Source organism: Takifugu flavidus, chromosome 18 (assembly GCF_003711565.1).
Source record: "Takifugu flavidus isolate HTHZ2018 chromosome 18, ASM371156v2, whole genome shotgun sequence".
NCBI lineage: Eukaryota > Metazoa > Chordata > Actinopteri > Tetraodontiformes > Tetraodontidae > Takifugu > Takifugu flavidus.
In genome coordinates this window covers 698627-720585 of record NC_079537.1, presented here as the reverse complement: position 1 = coordinate 720585, position 21959 = coordinate 698627, and the positions used below count along the sequence as shown (strand labels likewise).

General features: G+C 39.5%; 1 protein-coding gene across 7 annotated transcripts in view; it reads right to left on the bottom strand.

Annotated features, from left to right (window-relative positions):
- Position 1: 1 nt before the first annotated feature.
- The window catches only part of si:dkeyp-72e1.9 (syntaxin-binding protein 4), a 51081-nt gene continuing 29123 nt past the window's right edge, over positions 2–21959 (bottom strand). For 5 of the 7 annotated variants that reach the window (XM_057014546.1, XM_057014551.1, XM_057014549.1 and 2 more), the window contains 18 exons: positions 20222–20291; positions 20054–20128; positions 17751–17830; positions 16415–16538; positions 15305–15446; positions 12589–12695; positions 12310–12451; positions 11757–11829; positions 9514–9602; positions 7067–7163; positions 5888–6015; positions 5678–5770; positions 5131–5196; positions 4859–5056; positions 2874–2990; positions 2180–2229; positions 1960–2090; positions 2–747 (listed from right to left, as the gene is read on the bottom strand). In XM_057014546.1, the coding sequence (XP_056870526.1) occupies positions 689–747; positions 1960–2090; positions 2180–2229; positions 2874–2990; positions 4859–5056; positions 5131–5196; positions 5678–5770; positions 5888–6015; positions 7067–7163; positions 9514–9602; positions 11757–11829; positions 12310–12451; positions 12589–12695; positions 15305–15446; positions 16415–16538; positions 17751–17830; positions 20054–20128; positions 20222–20291 (1841 nt within the window). In that variant the 3' untranslated portion in view covers positions 2–688. The remainder of the gene's footprint in view (positions 748–1959; positions 2091–2179; positions 2230–2873; positions 2991–4858; positions 5057–5130; positions 5197–5677; positions 5771–5887; positions 6016–7066; positions 7164–9513; positions 9603–11756; positions 11830–12309; positions 12452–12588; positions 12696–15304; positions 15447–16414; positions 16539–17750; positions 17831–20053; positions 20129–20221; positions 20292–21959) is intronic. The other 2 variants (XM_057014550.1, XM_057014547.1) reach the window with 2 other exon arrangements.

Sequence of the window (21959 nt, the reverse complement as noted above, 5' to 3'; positions counted from 1 at the left end):
CTCGTCATCAGTAATTCCTTTAATATAAAACAGTAACAGAAATGTATGAGGCCACACCAAATTGCATCTGGATGAAAACACAGGATGTGAGTTTAAATTAAAAAACCAAATCTAGTCTTTAAATAAAAAACAGTTTCTTATGTAGCTGATAACTGATGTTTGCTAAACATGACTACAAACACTAGTTTACACAACAGGAGCTACAGATGTCGCCAGCAAACAGGAGACAGCAACATGAACCATGCAGAGATATGAAGTCCAACAGGTCCCAAACCTCCATCCTTTAACAAGTAAGGATGGACATCGGTTCATCTGTAGTTGTCAAGATGCGTTGGCAGGTTTTGATGATGCAAAGGAAGAGGAGTCTCATGCAGTCCATGGAAAGCAGAGGGGTAGAAAAGAGCTGATGGAAGAGTATTAACAAGGTTCACAGCATTGTGTGTGTGTACTTGTGTGTGTGAGAGCGAGTGTTCTCGTCATGCAGCTGCTGTCAGGAGAAACTCTTAAGATTCTTTATTTGGCAGATCACTTCTCATGGAGATCCTGTGAGACCGTTAATAAAGACTTTGGCATTAAATCTTTGGTCGTCCAATCAGAGTAAGCAGAATATTTAAATCATTTGAAGTTGTGCTGTTATTGTCGGCGATGGTGGATCGGCTTCCTCGTGCTTCCTTCTCCCTCCCTGTCTTCACATGTGAGGACTGACATCTGGGACTGATGTGGCCTCCAACACGCTCTCTGGTGCTGCTGTCCATCCAAAGGAATAAAAAAAGGGTTCAAGTTGGACACCAAATTGAAAGCCCACACACAAAATGGGTTAACCAAAATTGAAATCAAGCATTTAGCACAAAATATCTGCAGCCATGTCCATTGTCTTTGACCTGAAATGCCCCCTATACCGACTTTGATATTGTACTTCTGCAGCTCAACGTGACCAAGACGAAGGAGATGGTGGTGGATTTCAGAAAAAGCAAGTCCCCACCCTCCCCAGTCTGCATCAGTGGGAAGGACGTGGAAATAGTCCCATCTTACAGGTTCCTGGGTGTTCAGCTGGACAATAAACTGGAGTGGTCCACAAACACCGATGCTGTCTACAAGAAGGCCATGAGCAGACTCTATTTCCTCAGGAGACTCAGGTCCTTCAGTGTTTGCAGCAGGATGCTCCACATGTTCTACCAGTCTGTTATGGCTAGCACCATCTTCTTTGCTGCAGTGTGCTGGGGTACAGGCATTAAAGCAAAGGATGCCAACAGACTCAACAAACTCATCAAAAAGGCAGGGTCTGTTGTTGGCTGTAGACTTGATAACTTGGACGAGGTGGTGAGGGACAGGATGGTGTTGAAACTGCGGACAATCATGGACAGTCCCTCCCACCCCCTCCATAACACAGTGGACAAACTGAGGAGCAGCTTCAGCAACAGACTCCTGCAGCCTCGCTGCTCTAAGGAACGGTACAGGAAGTCATTCCTGCCGTCCGCCATTAAACTGTACAATTCACTCAAACCAACTCAACAATAATTGTGTAATGTTTATGTTGTAATTTTATTTCTAATTTATTCTATATTTATGTATATATGCTTATAATGCTTATAATATGTATATATTATATTATGTATATATTATATATATGCTTATAATATATGCTGTATATATGCTTATAACATTCTAATCTATCTGTATTTATTTTTTTCTGTCTCTTTACTCTGCATTCGCTGCTACTATAATTCAATTTCCCCACGGGGATGAATAAAGTCCATCTTAATCTTAATCTTAATCTTACTGACACATTTATGAGCAGTTTGATTTTTTCTGTCATTCAAACAGTGTAAGAGGAAGCATGTGTGTTTTTTTTCAATCGATGACAGATAAACTTTCATTTTTTTGGCACTGACAAACATGCATGGGTGGTGTACATTTCTTCCTGCTGTAGTATTATTGTCAGTTTGTGCCAGTGTTTACCTTTTTCATCAGACGCCACAGTGCTGACACCCTCCACCAACTCTTTAGCTTCCTCAGCCAGCTGGAGGGCAGGATCGATGAGTGGGGAGGGGGGGTTAGGACTGTCGTTGGCTGGAGACGACCCACTGTTGCTGCACAAACACACACCGCACACAGCCAGTGGTTATGGCACAACTACTGCAGAGTTGAGAGAATTCATGTGAACAATGTTGTGTTTTACCTGCTGTCTCCTCCACACAGGGTAGGTGTCGTCAGCACTTTGTGGACATTCTGAAGACAAAATAAAAGAACATATTCTCTTTATAAAAGTGAACCAAATAAAGTGTCAATTGTTTATTAGATACAATTAACAAGGAAATGATCTCAAGAACATAACACAAACCTATAAAATGACATTGTATTTGTAAAAATTGCATTCATGGTAAACATAAAAGACAAAATTGAAAATGTTAAATGTCACTATGAGTGTTTTTAAGAAACGATAAACCTACCTGATATTCTAATTATTTGAATGTTAAAAAAATCTCAAAAACTTAAAACATTTCCCTGACACAATAAAAAACCCCAGTAAAGTACATTAAAAAGAAATGAGGTAAAGTACTACATAGTGATAAATATAACTGCACATGAAAAAGAGCCTGTCTGTCATCTAGTGGCTAATTTGCACTACAATCAAATGTGTTTAAAACGTTTGATTTGGAGCCATCTAATGGTCATACGAATAATGACCACTAGATGGCGCACGGACTCCATACAATACATGTACCGTATATCCTGACGTCTCCTTATCAAGCACGTTAAAGCTGAACAATTTGTATAATGTTTCTCAGCGTTAACAATAATCAACAAACAAAACCAAAATTAAACTCTCAGGATTCCATATCAATTATGTGCTGCAATATGAGAATTCATACCTGAGCAAAGACCAGCAGCTTCTTGTTGGTGACCTCCAGATGCTTCCTGCTCAGCTCTGACTTCTTGAGCTGACATTCAATAGACATCAGCCTCCTGTTCAAATCCGGCACATCATCCTGAAACAGATGTCAGCTGTCTGCATCATCGTGAAAACAGGAATCATGCGCCGAAAAGGCTTTACACAGCACTTTTAGATGACATTCATGCATAAATAAAAGTATAGTTTGAAGCGGTCACAAATGAGTCATGAGGCAGTTTAGAAACAGATTAGAAAGTATAGCAGAATTAAAGATTCTTTTTCTGATTTTTAAAAAGCTGTCCATCTACTCAGGCCTTGGGCTGGTAGTTACCGGGAAGACAGACCTTGGTCACCTTGGCTGCTACTGTAAAAGTGTTGTGAGCATCAAGGTCTGGAAGATATCAGCAGTAACTTTGTGTACAAGCTGCTCAACAACTCCTGCAGATCCTATCCAAAAATAGCAATGATTGTATAGGAGACATTTTTATAGGAGACATAAACATAATCGTATGTGTCACAAGTGAGCCTATGCTATAGTGTTGGTGTTGAAAATAATTACTGACATGTAAGATCACCACCAATTCAAGAATTACTCTAAAGGCCTATTTGTTGACGTGTTGTTCTATTCAATTGCTGTTCTATCAGTAATACCATCCAACAGAGAAACACCAGACGTTTACAGTTTATGCCTGTGGTGATAACTGTGAGATCAGCACTGTTCGTCTACCTGTCAGGAGAACATTTAAAAAGTTTAAAAGCAGGCGAAGAAGCATTCCTGGTCTATAGGGATGAAAAAGACAGTCATTCAACTGCCTGTGCAGTCCCCAGAGGCTTCTATTCTGGGCTTCTTTGCTTGCTGTTCAATATGTGACCACAAGGGTCCAGCCCAAATACCAAATACATCAAAGATCAGCAGCCACAGCAGGCGACACATCCAGGTGTCATGAAGTCCATGAGTGGATCAATGTAGAAAACAAATCTATATAAACTACGATGACATGGATGGTTAAGAACAAAAGATTTGTTCAGAAGGTCAAATTAATTGGTTAACAGGTAAGTAGTAACAGTGTAAGATTACGTGCATCTGTCGTGGCCAATTGGATCAGGTGATCTAAATCCAGTTAATACCACTGCAGAAAAGTCTGCTGTCAGGTCTCTGAGATCAGGTGATGGACTCATGATGTTGACGTCGCGCCCAAACTACAATTGCATTTACAATTGTTTTATTATTAAAATTTTGTTGTTATTCAGTAGATCAAATGAATAAAGTGTGCTTGGAAATTATGTACCATAAAAAGTGTATAGAAAAATGTAAAAAAATATCAACAGCTATATATAACTTTACAATAATTAACTACAGTGCATCTGGATAGATTATACTGAAATGCATTCAGGTTACAAACTGACTTTACCAACATATTTGCAACTTGCAAATATAAAATGAAAAGTTAAATTCATGCATTTGTCTGGTTCTTAGCTCACAGTTGTGCCCGATATTACGCCACAACTGAGCAACGACAACAAACCCCTGGCTTAAGTATTGTGGCAAACTTGGCCATATGGAGCCTCTTCATCGGTCTCCATTCCAGCTACACCTGGTGTCTCCTCAGAAAAAGTGACAGTTGTTTGGACCAACGATCCACTGAAGTCAACACTAATGTCGAGAAAATAGACATTGACGAATAGCCAAAGTTCTTGCAACAACAATGTCGTCCCGCTTTTTTTGGTGTCTGTGTTTTTGGGGTGACTTCAGAGTGCAATTCTTTTATTTCGAATAACTACTAATTCACTATTCATAAAAGCAATACATCACTTCAGGCTGTGATATAGGCTCATTATACCACGCATATACCACAGAATTTCGTGATGTATTCCTTAAATATAAAGCATATAAAGCACCAAATTCAAGGCAGGGATCAGAAGGGATGTGGCAGCATGTGACGAAGCAGAAATGGTGACACTTGCCTTACTGGTGTCCACTCCTCGGGCTTGTCTCTTGCCAGCCAGCTGGTTTTTCAGGTCTCTGATCTCAGCTTCCAGCAGCTGGATCACCTCCTCATAGTCTTGCTCTGCAGTGCTGGTCTGCCGATGTCCCACATCGGCCTCAGCAGCCTGCAGACGACTCTTGAGCCGGATGTTCTCCTCCACAGTCACACAGGCTTTCTGGGAAGAGAAGCAGTACGTTCAGGTGTTAATATCCATGTTCCTCCACAACACATGGTCACAGAAACCCTTACTTCAGACGTCTTCTGCAGCTCCTCCTCCAGAGTTTTCTTGCTGTTCTCCATGTCCGTCAGCACCACCTGACACAGGCAGGAGAAAATACACCCAAATGATCTCCATACAGTTGCCACTGATTGGTCCAAAAAAGCATTAATATTATTAAAGAAAAGCATTGTATAGAGTCAGACAGTAGTGTCCAAATATAAATATCTCAAAAAACATTATTTCTGCACAACATTTCCAGTGTAGTGGCCATCTCACAGCTACAGGTACCTATATAATAAGGCTCTATGCCATATGAAGTTTTAAGATTTTTCAATTTATTTGAAAATACTTTATAAACAGATGTTTAAAGTCTAATTGATGGAAGAGTGTTAGTATTTATAAGGACATCGAGCCCTGCAGTAGATATCGGACAAATATCATCCAATCTTAAAGTTTTCTCTTTGTCAGGATTACCAAATAAGCACCCCTGTATTTCTATAGCGCTTGTCCCAAATAGTTGCATGTTGGTTGCATTTCGCAGAGACACAGAACTAAAATAAGAGTGTGTTTGCTGACCTTAAGCTGCTTCATCTGTGTCTGCAAATGCTTCACCTCTGTCTGAAACTGTTCCATTTCTTCACTGCTGTAGCTGGATTCTGATTCATAGGTCTGTGAACAGATGGACAGGCAGGCACACACACACACACACAGAGTGATATTTTAAGTAATAAATGTTCTGTGATGTGAGTATAAGTGACAAGATCTAAGATATGTAATGTTCCTCACAGGCGAGTGGAAGGCTGACGTGTCCATCAAACTGGCTGCTTCGTGGTAGGAAAACATGAAGGGACCTGTGCCTAAACCCTGCGCCTCCAAGTTCTCCTGGAAGATGCTCCTGGTAGCCTCTACAAAGTCTGAAGGACCAAAACATTGTTATTATTGGTGCTTTCCATCATTTCCAAAGCAGCTAGGGAGTTAGATGTTATGTCCAGCACATGGTATGATGTGCCGATAGAGACGCACAGAGTCCAGTTAAGTTTCGAGATATTTATGAACAAAACAGCGACTTCATTGGCTTTAGGCTTACATGTGTAAATCAGCTGTAATGTGCACTTATACGCGAGTTGTGCAATCCGAACGATCATATAAACTAAGACAAAAATTAGGTCTACCTAACTTCCCCCTCTCCTCTCAAAGTGCAAGTGCTTCAGCCTTTATATAGCCTACACCCACTATTCCAAGTGCTCATGTGACCCAAACCCTGCGCATCACCATGACAACCAGACCAAACCAATCAAAAATTAATTATACACCAGTAAAAGTATATACTCCTACAGTTATTACCATAATGACACATACCCTTGTTGGTAATGAATCCCTGAATGCTCATATAGGGCCCTGCTGAGCTGATGATTCATGTAGAGTTGTACCCTCCCTTCACCCATGTGCACGGGAATCAGCTCCAGCACCCTCCCCATGACCCCGAAAGAGATACAGCGCTCAAGAAAAAAAGAAAATGCTTATACTTTTTTCCCCCACATTCTTGCTACTTTGGTGTAATGCCTTTGATGTTTAATTCTCTAATTATATCATCAACCCCCGTACAAAATACTCTTTTAACAGGAAGTCTCAACATCCAAACAAGACTGAAGTTGCCTTTTTGATGATGGATCATGTTAGGCATGTATCAACATTTTAAGGACAATGCCACATGGTAATGAGACTGTTTAGAAAGACTTAAATAGAGCTGTGCCATAAGAGTGCAGCTCCTAGAGTGTCTCCTCAGTTCCACTGTCGTCTCTTGGTTACACAACGTGACACCACAAAAACAAAGTGACACAAGCAGACTGACGTGACGCTGTCACAAAGCAGAGGCATCTGACAGGGTTTCAACACAGATATTTCACCTGGCTGCTGACACAACTGGAACCGCGTACATCCGTGTGTGTGTGTGTGTGTCTTTACCTCCGTAGGCCACAGTGCCTTGTGGGTCAGTAGTAAGACTCTGCCTCAGCTTCTTCCTCTTCTCTTCTGTAATGTCCAACCCCAGAAAGGACAAAGCCTGAGAGACACAAAGACAGAACAAACCAAAATATAAACCCAGCTAGTAGGGTGCCATTGGAGCATCACTCCAGATGGCTTAATGGAAGGATAGGGAAGAAAGTTCGAGGCAAAATTACCTGAGTAGCTTTTAAATTTCAATTCAAGTTCTGCCAACACAAACCTTTGTCTATTGATCCTCAGACTAAGCCAACAGCAGTTTTTGCAGAGCACAACAAGCATTATAAGGAAGACCTTGTTCAGCACTGTCCAGATTTGTTGTGTATTCATATACTATGTGTATGTATACTACAAACAGGGATGTGCCACTATTACAATCCAATATTATGTCTACATTTGCTGAATGCAGCTGTAACAATGACGCCATAAATATCAATATCCAGGTCTGAACATCAAATAAAGCTATTCCTTTAAATTGTGTTACTGACTTTAAAGTATTCATCATGTTGATTTTTCTATGAAGACATTCTTAGTCAGAAACCAATGTGCATCAAGCTCTTCATGCAAATTATGTGACCATTGCATCACTCATCCAACTTTATTTATATTGTATTAATGACAATTATCCTGACTAAATGACTAAAATGTAAGGATTCTGGAGAAATATGGTGCAGAAGATTAACTTCCCACACTATAAGGTTCAAATATATGACTGTTGTTTTAAAAGGTATATTATTTAGAGAGTAAACATTGATATGAAGCCATTTTTGCAGCATTTCGTACAAAATACTAATTGGGGAGCCACAAAGATAAATTTCAATCTGTGCGTATGAAACTGCAAAGATATCAATGAAGCAACAATATACCCACACCCGTGGGTATATTCAAGCTCTATATATGCATCCATGTATGGGTAAACATATATAACCATGCAAAAATAGGAGTAGCATTCTAGATCTGTCTCCATGTAGTGCCACCTCACTGTGGTAAAGTGGTTTGAGTACTTTAAGTCTCCTGGGAGTAATGTTGTTGACCCTCGGTGGCGCCTGGGTGACAAGTCAGACTAAGGGCAAAACTGAAGCCCCAGATGGCAAAAAGTACACAAAGGCCATTCATATTGCAGTGACTGGCATCACCCCGGCCCCATCCTGCAGCCAGGCCTGGGATCAGGTCTCACAGGTGAGCGCCTGGTGGCAGGTTGGCGCAGCCAGAACGAGTGATGTGGTCCTGACGACCCAACCCCTGGTCAGTGACTTTGGCCATGGGGACATGGAATGTCACCTTACTGGGGGACAATAAAGCTAATGTGGGAGGTTGAGCGGTACCGGCTAGTGATAGTCAAGCTCATCAACATGCACAGTCTGGGCTGTAGAACCCAACTTCTTGAAAGAGGCTGGACTCTCCTACTCTGGAATTGCCCATGGTGAGATGAGGCAAGCTGGTGTGGGCTTGCTACAGCTCCCCAACTGAGCCACCAAATGTTGGAGTTCTCCCAAGTGAACGAGGGAGTCACCTCCCTGGGCCTTCGAATTGGGAATAGGTCTCTCAATGTTGTTTTGGCATAATAGCTGTACAGGAGTAAAGAGAAACCAACATTCTTGTACTTGGTACTAGAAGGTGCTCCAACAGGGGACTTCACATGGGCAGTGAAAGTGTTATTTGGAGGGGGTGTGAGTGGGAGGAATGCCCCCACTGACCTGAACTCAAGTATTATTTTGTTGTTGGACTTCTGTAACAGTCAAAGTTTGTCCAAAACAAACACCATGTTTAAGCACAAGGGTGCCCATTAGTGCGGGTAGGATCAGAACACCCTAGGCCGGAGGGTCGTGTCATTTCAACTTTGGACATACGTCGTGGACACTTTGGTCAAAAGAGGGGCTGAGCTGTCAACTTAACACCTAGGTGGTAATCATTTGATCGCTTCAATCCAATGGCTGGGGAGGAAGCTGGAAAGACCTGGCAGACCCACATATATTGCGAGGTTCTGTTGGGAACATCTGGTGGAGCTCTCTGTCAACAACTCCCACCACCAGCTTTTGACTAAATCCTGGGGGAGGCTGATGGCAGATACTTCGAGGATCTCCTCTATACCACTGACACAACTTTCATAGAGAGGCTGAGGGACCCAGAAGATGGGTCATACATCACTAATTAAGAAGCTCAACAGTAAAAAACCCCAGGGGGTAGATGAAATCCACCTTGAATAGGTCAAGTCTCTGAATATTGTAGGGCTGCCAGTCAGGGACAGCATCTCTGGATTGGCAGACTGCGGTGGTTCTTCTATTTCAAAAAGGGATCCAGAAGGTGTGTTCCAACTATTAGTGGATCACGCTCTTCTTCCTCCCTTGGGAAGTCTACTCCAGCAAAGAGCAGGACACATGTATCTGCTTATATCTAACCAGAGGACTCACCAAGTCTAACTTGTCTGATTTGAGGCGTGTGTAGGGATCCAGTGTTATCTTGGGTTTGACCCCAACTGGTGACCTCTGATTGGTTGAACCTGAAGAAAGACAAAGCAACAGAACTGATGTGAGCAGAGAAAGCATGAATAAAATATTTACAAGTGGTGTAAAACAATGCAGTGTAGAAGAAATATATATGCCAGTTTTGCTACGGTGACATTTGGAAAACATAAATATGAGGCAATAGCATATCGACGTATAATAAAAACAAGATTCCAGATGGAATAGACAGATATTGTGTGGATTTGGGTGACATGAGTTGTGTTGGTGGGGGGTGTATGCGCATGTGTGTGTGTGTTTGCACGTGCATGTGTGTGTCTGCAAGTGTGTGTGTGTACATGGCGTGTCAGAGTGGAAGGATGAAAATGAGTTGTGCTGGTGGGGTGTGTGTCTGGTGGGGTGTGTGTGCGCGGCACATGTGTGTGTACATGGCGTGTCAGAGTGGAAGGATGAAAAGCAGATGATTAAAAAGAGAGGAGCGGTGGAAAGGTAGGTGATTATAGAGATGAGAGTGAGGGTGAAACAGTGAGAGAGGGCAGGATGCACAGCCACTGTCAAATGTTAATTTGATGAGTTTGTCTGTCCCAGATTTGTGAGTGTGCCTGCTGTGGCAATAGAAACCTGTCTTTCCTGTCCCTCTGCACATCCCTTCTACTACCTGAACAGTCTGACAGAGCTGATTTTACATTAACAGCGCAGATAGAGTCCAATCATGAGGTTATTCCTGCATGGAAACACTGTACAGCTGTAGCAGCGAGCACTTTAACCAATAGGAAACAGGACCTGGAGGTCATTGCACCAAGGAAATACCCTTGCAAGGTTAATCCAGGCCAATAGGATTGGTTAGGCTGTCTGCTGGCTTTACACATGGGTGATGCTTAACTTTATATCGAGTTGTCTCTTGTCACGTTCTTTGCTTTAAAAAGTGAACATGTTTCCCATCAAATCAATGATAATAAGGTGGTGAATAAGGATTTAGGCTTTTACATAAACTAGAATATTTTCATGAAAGGGATTTTTTCTGTAAACTGCAGAATCTGTACTGTGCAAAGCAAAAAAAAACTAAAAAACAAACAAACCTTCACCTCTGTGTTAAAAATAATAAGCTGAATAAAAGCCTAAAGTGGTAAAATAGCACAAAACAAGGCAACTAAATGTTTAGGATATTTTTCTAACTAAAACTGTTACTGATGACCCCATACAAATGTGTGATTCATGATATAAGTGGAATGAAAAAAGTATGATTTCTTTGTAATCTCTTTGGGTCTTTCACCCCTGCTGTACTGAGCTGCACTAGCTTGACTGCAAAGAAGCACAAAAATTAATCTAGTGATTCATCATTTGTTCTCTCCACAGAGATTTTCCCCCCCTGGTCGTCCCTGACATTAACTCACAACAGCATAGCTAGTGTGATAAGGCACCTGAATGATGTTGATGGGTTTACTGTAAGTCACCATTGCATTCAAATTAGAGTAGAATTTAGAAATCTGCCTCAATGCAATGGATTCTAACTTATCGATTCCTGTTTTGGGTTAAAATTTGTCTCCATTACTAAAAATCAAACTTTAAAATAAGTAAGTTTGACAGAATTCTGAGCTCAGACTATATTTCAAATGTGTCCCCATCACCATAAAAACTCAAATTTAGAAGAAAAGCTGATTGACTACCATTTTCACCATAAGATTTCTATCCTTCATTTGACTCGTTGGCACTTTTCAGTTGGTCAGGCTGGTTTTAGATCAGCCAGGTTTTCTTCCTTTCTCTCGTAGATTTCAGCATCACTCACAAAGATCCAAAGATAAATGGTCACAATTAAAATGACGTGCTCTTCTCAGACTAGTTGAATAATTCATAGAAGTTGCTTAAAACTGCAGTTGAATTTTTAATGATCTGTGCAATAGGGGAGTGGAGATGAGTGAGAATGAGATCATGATATAAAAGCTGAGACAGAAGAAAGATCTATATCCACCATCAGAGATTTCTGCCATTGTGTGAAAGCTTTGTAAGCAAGCATTGTGGTTATCTAATCTAGTCGGGAACAAGTCAGCTCTTTTAAATCATCTTAGGGTTTTATTTATGGCAACTCTATAAAATCCCCACTTTCAACAATGGTCTCAGAAAAGGTGTAAATGAGCTAAACTGAGCTTCACTATATTTATAACAAAAACAAAAGGGTGTGCATGGTGGTTTACCTGAAATGTGGATATCTGGAGGGCAGATGTCAGGAGAAGAGGACGGAACTGGAGATGGCTCCTCTGTACAGATCTGAAAAGAAAACACACAAACACACATAAACTAATGTCTGTGCAATGAATGCAGCAGCATAGGTTGGTTTCAACTTTGCAAACACAGCCATGCTCCAGGTTCTGGGTTTCATCAATGTATCAACCGTATTTAAGATTTGGAACTTCCCCCCCCTTTCTTGTGGAATTGCTCCTTAAATCAGGGATTTTAAGATTTTCAACAGTCCTTCACTGTGAGTGTGCCATGTGATGGCCTGGTGACCTGTTTAGAGTCAGTGCTGGGATATACCCGCTCCAAACCCAAAATCAAGTCTGATATAAAATTATAGTTATATGTTAGTCTCCATCACTACTTCATTCTATTTTTTACCACAGAAGGATAATGGATTTATATTTTATTTAACAGACAGATTATGTAATCTATGCCTCCATTCATTCAGTCATTCAGTTTATTCTGTGTTAATGATGTATAATTGTGCCTGAAACAGTGTATCAGGCTGACCTCAGGCGATCTGATGTGTACTTTTAAGCGTCCAGAGTGATAGTTGTTGCCTGCAGGTCTCTGAATTCCATTGTGCAAAGATACGCTGCTTGGAAAAAGTCCTTTCCCTGGGATGAACGCGATTTCCACTGTGGTGTCTGGCCTGGAGAAAAAAATGTGTCACAACACAAAAACACGAGCGTGTAAAGAGACTGTGTATACCTGAGTAATCCCTGCTGAGATCATGGTCTCTGCATATATACTGGCTGTTTGTGTCGTGACTGAATTAACATCGCTCACCCAATTTTGACCTTATTCAGCATGCTTTTGGCCTCCTCATGGGTCATGCCTATCAAGGACTCCTTGTTCATGGCAATGAGCTGATCACCAGGCCTCAGGCGCCCGTCCTGCACAACATAAAAAAAACAGACCAACTGTTGGCAATACCTAAGGTTTTAAGAATTCTGCTTGATTAATGGCAGAGCAGATCTAATCTAGATTTGAGACTAAAACACAATTTTAACAAACAACAACTCAGTTCTGATACATTTTTAGCTAGATACATTCATGTAATATCACGTTCAAGGATTCATAAGACCAGGTGATTCAGCTTGTTCTCTATATGGTACAGTGGATTAACATGCAGGATTTTGAAAAATGCAACCCTACTTAAATAAAGAGAATAATGAGCAGAAAGAGTCAGCGTGTTTTTTTCTCTCTCTTTTAAAGCCAGTCAGTCATTAGGATAGCTGTAGGGGTTAAGCTTTGCTTTACCATCTCCTCTGTCTAACACGGTTGCATGTGATTTTACTACACTGCACCATGTACCACCATCTGTTATCAGGGATTTTGAGTCTGTAGGTCAGCAAAAAACAAATGGAGCAAAAGAAATCTCATGACTGCAGCTATATTCCTTTCAGCAGGATTAAAGTGTTGTCTGCATAAAGATATGCTTATGAAGTGTACATTTTCATCATATATGCAAGGTAAGAAATCTAATCTGATAGAATGGTTATTTTATTTTAGATTTACCTTCAAAAGTATTTGTTGATATTAATATTGGGAGGTGAAAACATTCTTACTTTACTGAAATATACAGTTGTGCCATGACAGGGTCTCCAGTCAAGCAGAAGCTACCATGATTACATTTCCGTTCCACCACTATATAAATGAGCCTGAAATCTAGGGACGCACTGGAAAAATATACATTGTCTAATTTGGTAAAATCAGAACTTGACAAGGGTCAACCATACGCCTTTTGTACACCTCATATTAACAGTCACAAGCCACTGTATCAACAACTTTCCATAGGGATTATTGGATTTGTTGTATTTCTCTCTTGCCCCTCAGGCCCTCTCTGCTGTTTTCAGTCAGACTATAAAAGCTTACAGAAAACATGTAACACGAAATATTGGCCCAGAAACAGCTTCCATCATAAAAACACAAGATTTATAGTCTTACACCACTGATTAAAATTATAATGCAGAGTTGCTTGAATAATGAAAGAGCAACAAACCAGTCTTGATTTGAGGTTAGGAATAGAGTGTAATGAGTAGTTAAGATATTAGCTTCAGATAGACATTTCTGTCACCTTGCCACGGTTTGCGTATAGTAATTTCAAATGTGGGTCATTTCAGAGACACACTTGCAACACTAGAAGTTACGGTTCAATTATATCTCAATTTCCTCACATCCTGTTTGAATGGCACAAATATTAAAGATACACATGATGATGTATCTACAGTTACAGAATGACTGAAGTCAATTGGGCTGTCATGATGCAGCCGTCATGCACCACAAGTCCATTTACTGAAAATGGAAAGCTCAATTTTGGGCAAAGAAACACATTTCCAGGCAGGTTTTTCTGGAACTCAGTGTCAGCACAACAAATTTCATGTGCATGTTAATGTTACAATGTTTACCATCCAGTAATGTGGGACACAAAATCACACAAACACAACTGCTGATTTTGATACAATATAATATTGGAAGACAAAACAAGGATCGTTCTCTAAATATTTGTCATGGTTTTATTGTCATGTCACAAATATTTACAGTTGTAGTTTGTATATTGTGGTTTCAGGCAGCAGCACCATTGAAACTGATCCTGGTGCTGGCAGATCAGATATTTATGAACCCTTAGTGGGTGAAGGACAGTTGTTGCCCATTTCAAACAGCCAGCACCACAAACAGGGTCAGTAAGCTGTGTCATTTCTCAGCACATCGCCCTTTTCTTCCACTCTTTATCCCATTGATCTTTCCTCCATCTTATGATACCTTTGAACTTATACGTGTCTGTCCCATCCTCACGGAAGCAGGGAGCTCAGAGAATGTCTCAGATTCCTCATCACACATGATGATTCATTCTGTTGTTACTGTCTCTAAAAAGCATATGGAATTATTTTTCTAAAAATGTGTTACTGCTCTTGATTCATGAAATCACAAACCTGCAATGGCTCTCGCACGTACAGATTCCTATCATGTCAGATGGATTTCTATTCCAGTACGAGGATTGTTGAGATTGAAACATTAGTTACAAAATCCTTTTTGGGTAGAACAGAGGAGGTCAAAGATGTGCACAACATCAGCTGATATCCGAATACAGTTTCAGATTAGGGAATTTATGTAATAATAATTAACCAAGATATTGCTCAATAAAACGGTATTATCTCCTTTAAAAAAAATCCTTACACAAGATAAGGTACGTATTTTCTTCTAAATAGGCTAATATACATAAAAGTTGGCTGATGGAGCTGATAATATGTTAGAACATAAATATCATCATGTTTTTGCCTATTTTTCATAAATAGGGCTGCTCAAAAAGTCCTCTCTCTTTGCCCTCGGACACAAACAGAGCAGGTTTTGTTTTGATTTGATTTTGATTTTTTTTACAAATGAATGAACCCTTAATTGTCCTTCCACGATGAGCAGAGGACCATGTTCCTACATTTAAGTTTTCTTTATTTTAAATATACATAGTTCTTTTAAGTTTATTGTATTGCTTCTGGTCTCTTACCCGGTGGCAGTCTCCCCCTGAGAGCACTTCCTGGATGAAGACCGCAGGGCCGTCAGGTCTGTTCGACCCACCTCCGATGGTGATGCCCAAACTGCTGGACCGGGCAACTGTAATGAGCTGAATCACTCCTTCACCTGGATGGCTGAGATCAGGAGAATTTAAGTTGTGTTTATGTTGAAACTACAGCTGTTGCCATTTATAATTCATAATGAATACTGGTGCCACCATAAGGTCAACACAAAGATGAAGTAACGACCTGCCTCTAATGTGGATTTTCTATGTTTAAGAACGTGAATAATGAATACATGAAAAGGCCAAGTCATCAAGGATCATTAGTTAGGATTAGAACAACCAAACTCATGAAATTCATTAAAATTCTCATATCTTATATTGCAGTTCATGCATGTTATTTCTTAATGTATATAGTCAGTGTGGAATAAACCACCAGAAATGTCTCTTCCCAGGTGGTATTATTGTGGCTCAAAAGGAAGAAATGTTAAATTACATTTTTCAAAAAACATCTGTTTGCAACATTGTTAGACTCTTAATTCTCCAGAACAAACAGTTAGGGGGCCAGAGTTTTGTCACAATATAAATCATTTGAGAGAAATGTATATGTTCTGCAGTTGTGGCATTATGCCTGGTCACCAGGCTGATAGACTAAGGAAAAGTCAATATAAATAGATAATACATAGAGAATCTTTTTAATATGACCAACTTAATGTTGATGTGGGTCGTAGTGTTATGGATTCAAAACCTGTTTTCCAATTCTTCATCATAAATAAGTGTTAAATAGTAATAAAAAGTATCTCAAGACATCAAAACATGTAAAGTGATAACATTTTAAAATGACTGAAACTACTTAAAAGAAAATGTGTCTGTATTTTTGTCTGAGCTAAATGTACAGAGATAAATACAACTACCGGTAGTTTTCAAAAAAGCATACAGGCTAGGTCTGCCCCCCCCCCCCACATCAGGGTCAATGCAAATCATCAATGGTCCCGCGGAGATAAGTAGAAATGATGAGGCTAAGACTCAGGTCAACGTCTCAGGTCAACAATGCGTTGGGGGTTTGTTGGGGTTAATGTGCCTTATAAAAACAAAGCGGACCTGAGGGAGCGCAGCATGGGCCCACTGCTGTTGTACGTGTTCTGAGATCCTGCTGGACTCAGCAGCAAAGGACTCTGGGAGCGAGACGAGGACCCGGATGATGTGCTGTCCAAGTAGCGTCCTCCTTTGAAAAGATTACAGAGAGGAAAATAAAACACATGAAACAAAACAGTGGTCTAATCCATTTACCTGTATAATGTTCCTTTTACTAGACTGCTCAGAAAGACAGCAAATGTTTGGGGAGTTCAGACGTTCTTTATTAAATAAAAGCCTTCAGCCATTGCCTATTGCCACAGATGGCTGGAGAGTCTCCACTGAACCTGTATCGTTCTGCTAAACATTTTTTAAGCCCGATTGATTCGAAACACTGAAAAATAGCTGCTACGCAGCTGAAGATTTGACTGAATATCGACCAAACTCCATTCTGTTCATTTTTATCCACTCCCTGGAGTGAACATCTGCTTCTTTTCTGTCCACAGTTTTAAATATCTACATTAGATAGAGTATGGGACAACAGCCCTGAAGTAATGCATACAATTTCTACAAATCTTTGGCAAGAACTTTGAAGCAACCATAAAGAAATGGTTGATCCTGCTCATGTGCATGAGCTGCACCTTTACTGCCTGTGTCGGCCGGATGTTCAGAAGTCTGTGTGCTGTCGTTCTGAAGCTGCTATTCATCATATATCCACACCATCCCAACACAGCTTACAGCACAGATGTGCAAAGAGCACAGGATGTCATGCACATATACCAAAGCTGTGCCAGCTGGCTGCATTCCTCCCCACTGTAACAGATGTGGGCAATTGGGAAATGGACAAATGCACTTGCCACAAGCAAAGTCGGACTTCCTCCATCTACCCTCTAAACTGATGATGCTCTATTAAAAACAGTGATGTCTCTCCAGACAGGACCCAGAACGTGCATGTTTAGGGGATACATAGAAATACACAGGAACACGCAGGAATTGCATATGGGAACACATGACTGGTTTTTATAAGTCATAAGTCTGTTCTTGCAATATGACAACGTAAAATAAAGCTTTAAGTGTAAGTTTGTTATGTTTTTTAAAAGACCCTTTTTTTAAAAGATGCGGTGGTTGCACTAGATGTCCCCACGCTTGCATATTGTACATATCTGTGGAAACTTAGGAGTACACGTGAGTTGAGCAAGCACAATATATTCCAAATTTAAGTGATTTATGTCCTTCATATCTGATATAAACACACTATAAGAACAAATAGCTACTATAATGAATCCAAATTGAACACACATCACACTTTTAATGCAATCATTTCCTTTACAATAATTTTCTAATTCCGACCCAGTTGGCCTACCTTGCTGGATGGGCGAGTTGCGTGTTGATCCTGTGCTACCATTGGATCCATACTTCTCCAGCAACTCAGCAAATTCTTTTCTGTTCATGAGAAAATTGGAATAAACACCAGGTCAGTACTTTTATTGTCTGCGAAAATTTCTCAACCTGAAGCCGTCTGACTGAAAGTGGAACCTTTATCGTTTCTACTGGCTGCATGGAGACAGTCATGTTGGTGTTAAGGTAAACTACAACGTAGCAACATTTGCTTTTCATCCAAAGACAAATCTTGTTGACTAAGTTGAGCTATATTAAAGATTTTCAATAAAATATCTTCCACTTGATGTGATTCAAAGCTGATTAAGATTGCTTTGGAGGTAAATGAGGACATGAATTATTCTTGATCAGGGAGATATCCGATTTTAGGCTGCAGTGCTTTCATAACAGCAGCATCAGATGATTGTCTCAGTGATAACAGATACAACTGATTCACACAAAAAAACAAGATCATTCTTCTGCTGGCACTGACGCCACTGCTGGTGGCAGAACGCTTCACTGCCTACTTATAAGAAAACTCATTGTATTTTATTTCAGTGCTTCTTTATTGGTTTACATTTAAATTTCTCTCAACAATAAGTGGTATGTGTGATAAATGTCATAATAATGAATTATTATTGGTCTAAAACCAACTACAACTAGTTCTTCTGCTGATATTGTGAAAGCTTGACTAGTAATTTTTTGATTGATAAAAAACAATATATACAGAAGGAGCAAATCTTGTTATTGACAACTGAGATTTGTTCAACTTTAGGTGGGAAAATGAGTGGGAATTAGACATTATAGGTCAGATACTATAGGTCAGGCATAATATTAATTCAGATACAATAAAAGAATCTCTCTTACTTTTGTGTTAATAAAAACAACACAATTTAAAATTCTACTAACATATCCACATTGCTTTAAAATTAAAGCCTGGACTGAAAAAAAGGCTTTTATTTAATAAAGAATTGTTGATCCAGTCAGGGCAGGATGCATTTTCTGGCATCCACCATAAACTTTAGAAAAAGGAGGCAGATATTTACTACTTGCTTCTTTCTCACTGTGCAATGCGACTAATATTGGATTTTTGAATATTCTGCAATATATTTCATGGCTTTTACCTCAACTTTCTTTATTTATGCTATGATGCTTCAGATTGAAAAGACTTCTTTTTTATATTTTGTAGTTTGCATAGTTGTACTTATTATTATATGAATAAGGATGGAATTGTGGAAATTTGGCAAGCTTTGGTTTGTAAAAACATGATTTGGTTTTTCTTTAATCAAGGCTCTCACAGCTGGTGAGCATACAGCTAGTGCTAAGCTAGTTTTGATTTGATTTGACAGAAGTAAAGGGAATCAGGGATGTTGTGGGGGTGGGTGCACAGACGGGCATAATCTCTGCTCCTTCCTGCGGTCCTCCTCTCCTCCCCTCAGGCTCTGCATGGCATAGTTAGAGCTCGGGGCACAGATTAACACACAAGGCTCATCTCGTCAGGAGCGCTGCCCTAGGTTAAGCTCTGTCGTTCCTCTGCATGCAGGGCAGCACAAAGACAAGTATTCCTCAGCGCTTACAGCATTCTGTGAGAAGTTGCCATTACAAAGAAGCATTTATCACCTCCACACTGCACTACACCCGATATATGTTTAATGTTTACCCCTTAGTCATACAGCTTTTTAAACATAGGATTTGACAATAAGTCAGGACTCTGAGAGCTATTACTGCCAATAAATTCTAATTTTCAGCACATATTTTAGAAGGAATAAGTGCTGAGGTGTGAACTCCGTCTGTTCTCACAGAGGATTTCTGGCAGGAAGAGCACAAATATTTGGGGGATATCAGTTCTGTCATGTCTTGATGCAACAACATTGCTCATTTAAAAATGCAAATCCACCATTAGGTTTCTGTCAACTTACAATTAAGGATGACATCTGAAGTGGATTTAAGGAGAAGATGAGGACTGCACTGCTGACAGCTGGCACTGACCTTGTGTTCACCCAATGGATGTGGGCAGATTATAAAGCTGGTTAAAGACTAATGCCAACAACTACTGCTCTGAGTGACACAACTGTAATTATATCGACGTCTGCGGTATCCACATCTAAATATGTTTATATATCTAGACAACCATGAGCCCTCAACCTTTCCCTCTCTTTTTCTGTGATGCATTGTTGTTCTTTAAAAACCAATGATTTTCTGGTGAGCAGGAATCAAATTGGACTCCTGGTTAAAAATGTACTATTTGAAGACTAGGAAGAATAAAGAATAAGAAGCTATTAAACCTACTTTGCCTCCTCGTCTCTCGCTATGAGAAGACGCATGTGATTAGTCGCCGACGCTGCTCTTAAAACATCAACAGCCCTGCGAATAAAATACATTAAAACAAATACATTACAATTGACAAGGCTTATAATGGGTTTAAAAAGCAATGTTTAGCATTAGTAATTACAGTACCTTTCACTTGTGACTCCGATGAGACTGTCCCCATTCACCTCTAAAATCTGGTCTCCTGGCATAAGGTTTCCTGAAATGACAGGGATGAACTTAATTTAGCTGCAAAAAAATAACTCCTATAAACACCAAAGATGAAGACAAGGAATAGATTACCATGTAGTATCATCCATATAACATGGATGTTTATGGTAAAGATTGAAAGAATGACATAAGAACTATTAAAACATATTTCATCTACATAAAAATCCTATCCCATGTTATATATATATATATATATATATATCTATATATATAGATATATATATATATATATATATATATATATCTATATATATAGATATAGATATAGATAGATATAGATAGATCTATCTATCTATATCTATCTATATCTATATATAGATATAGATATATATATATATCTATATATATATATATCAGAAGTGCTGTAGTATGCCCAGACCTTAACAAAAGGCGTAAAGTATAATGTACAGAAACTATTGATGAAATCTATCAACCAGGCAAAACCAGGCAAAGTGCTGCATCTGTAAACAAGTGTACCAAAAAAAGACTCAATATAGATTTACTACTCTAAATAAAAGGGATTTCTTTAGATGAACCTCTGCTGGTCAATCTTACACCAGCTTTTGAAGTTTCTTATCAAACTATTAGAAACATCAAAGTCAAAGCTGTCTCTACTGATGCTGGTTTTTAAAATCATTTGACACAAATTAAGTTTATATGACAGCTCTGTAAACAAACTTAAAGTTGGATGTTCATGCATCATTTTTCTTCTATTTTAATCATAACCTACATGCCATGCAGGTTGGGTGTGCAGCAGAAGTAACCATGGCAACAGTCTATGTAAGACGTAAACCACTGCAATAGGAGAGCGAAAAGCAGAACATAGCAGTTCCACAAACCTACACATCACTCTGTAAAATAGATATGCACATTCTTTTTATGGTTTAGTACACCTTTAAATAATAATTAATGAACTTTTCATTTTCAGATTGATAAGTTACGTGTTAGGAGGGGTTTGGGGTAACATGTTTTCATAAATACTGACACATATGCAGTAGCCCGTAGAAGAACAAACAGCTTGAAAGACAAATTCTAGTAGTGGTAAATTTTACATATTAGATAGTGAGTCAGTATCATCTCAGTTCTTTCATAATGAAAGATTAAAATAGTCTGCAGGGAAACAAGATGCAGTTTCCGCTTGTGTCAGTCTGATATGATCTAATAAAAATCTAATGAAATTACCAACATAGGAGGTCTGATCAAACACAAAGAGGGTTTGCATGTGCTTTTGAAGTAGAGGATAAGGTTTTTTTTAAAAATGTGCTGACCTGTCCGTGTCGACTCAAGGTTACTGCTACACAACATACTGTATGATTTTTAGTGTAATCTTGCTGATGCTGCTCCTCTCCTGTGGTCCTGTTGCAGAGGAACTATCCACAAGCCACAAAGACTGAATTTAAAAAGTCCTAGCGGTAATATAAACTGCATTAATCTTCCTGCAAAAACTATACATATGCACAGTATATTCAGCAGTGCAGTGCCTCCCAGCTAGAAGGTTCTGGATTCCAGTTTGAGCTTGGTGCATTTCCACATGGAGTGTCTGTGTAGGTTTTCTGTGGGTGCTGATTGGTGGTTACCAGAAAATGGATGGATTGATAGATATTCTTTTTCAAACTCAGCAGTAAGACTGAAACATGATGCAGTATGTACCCTTCAG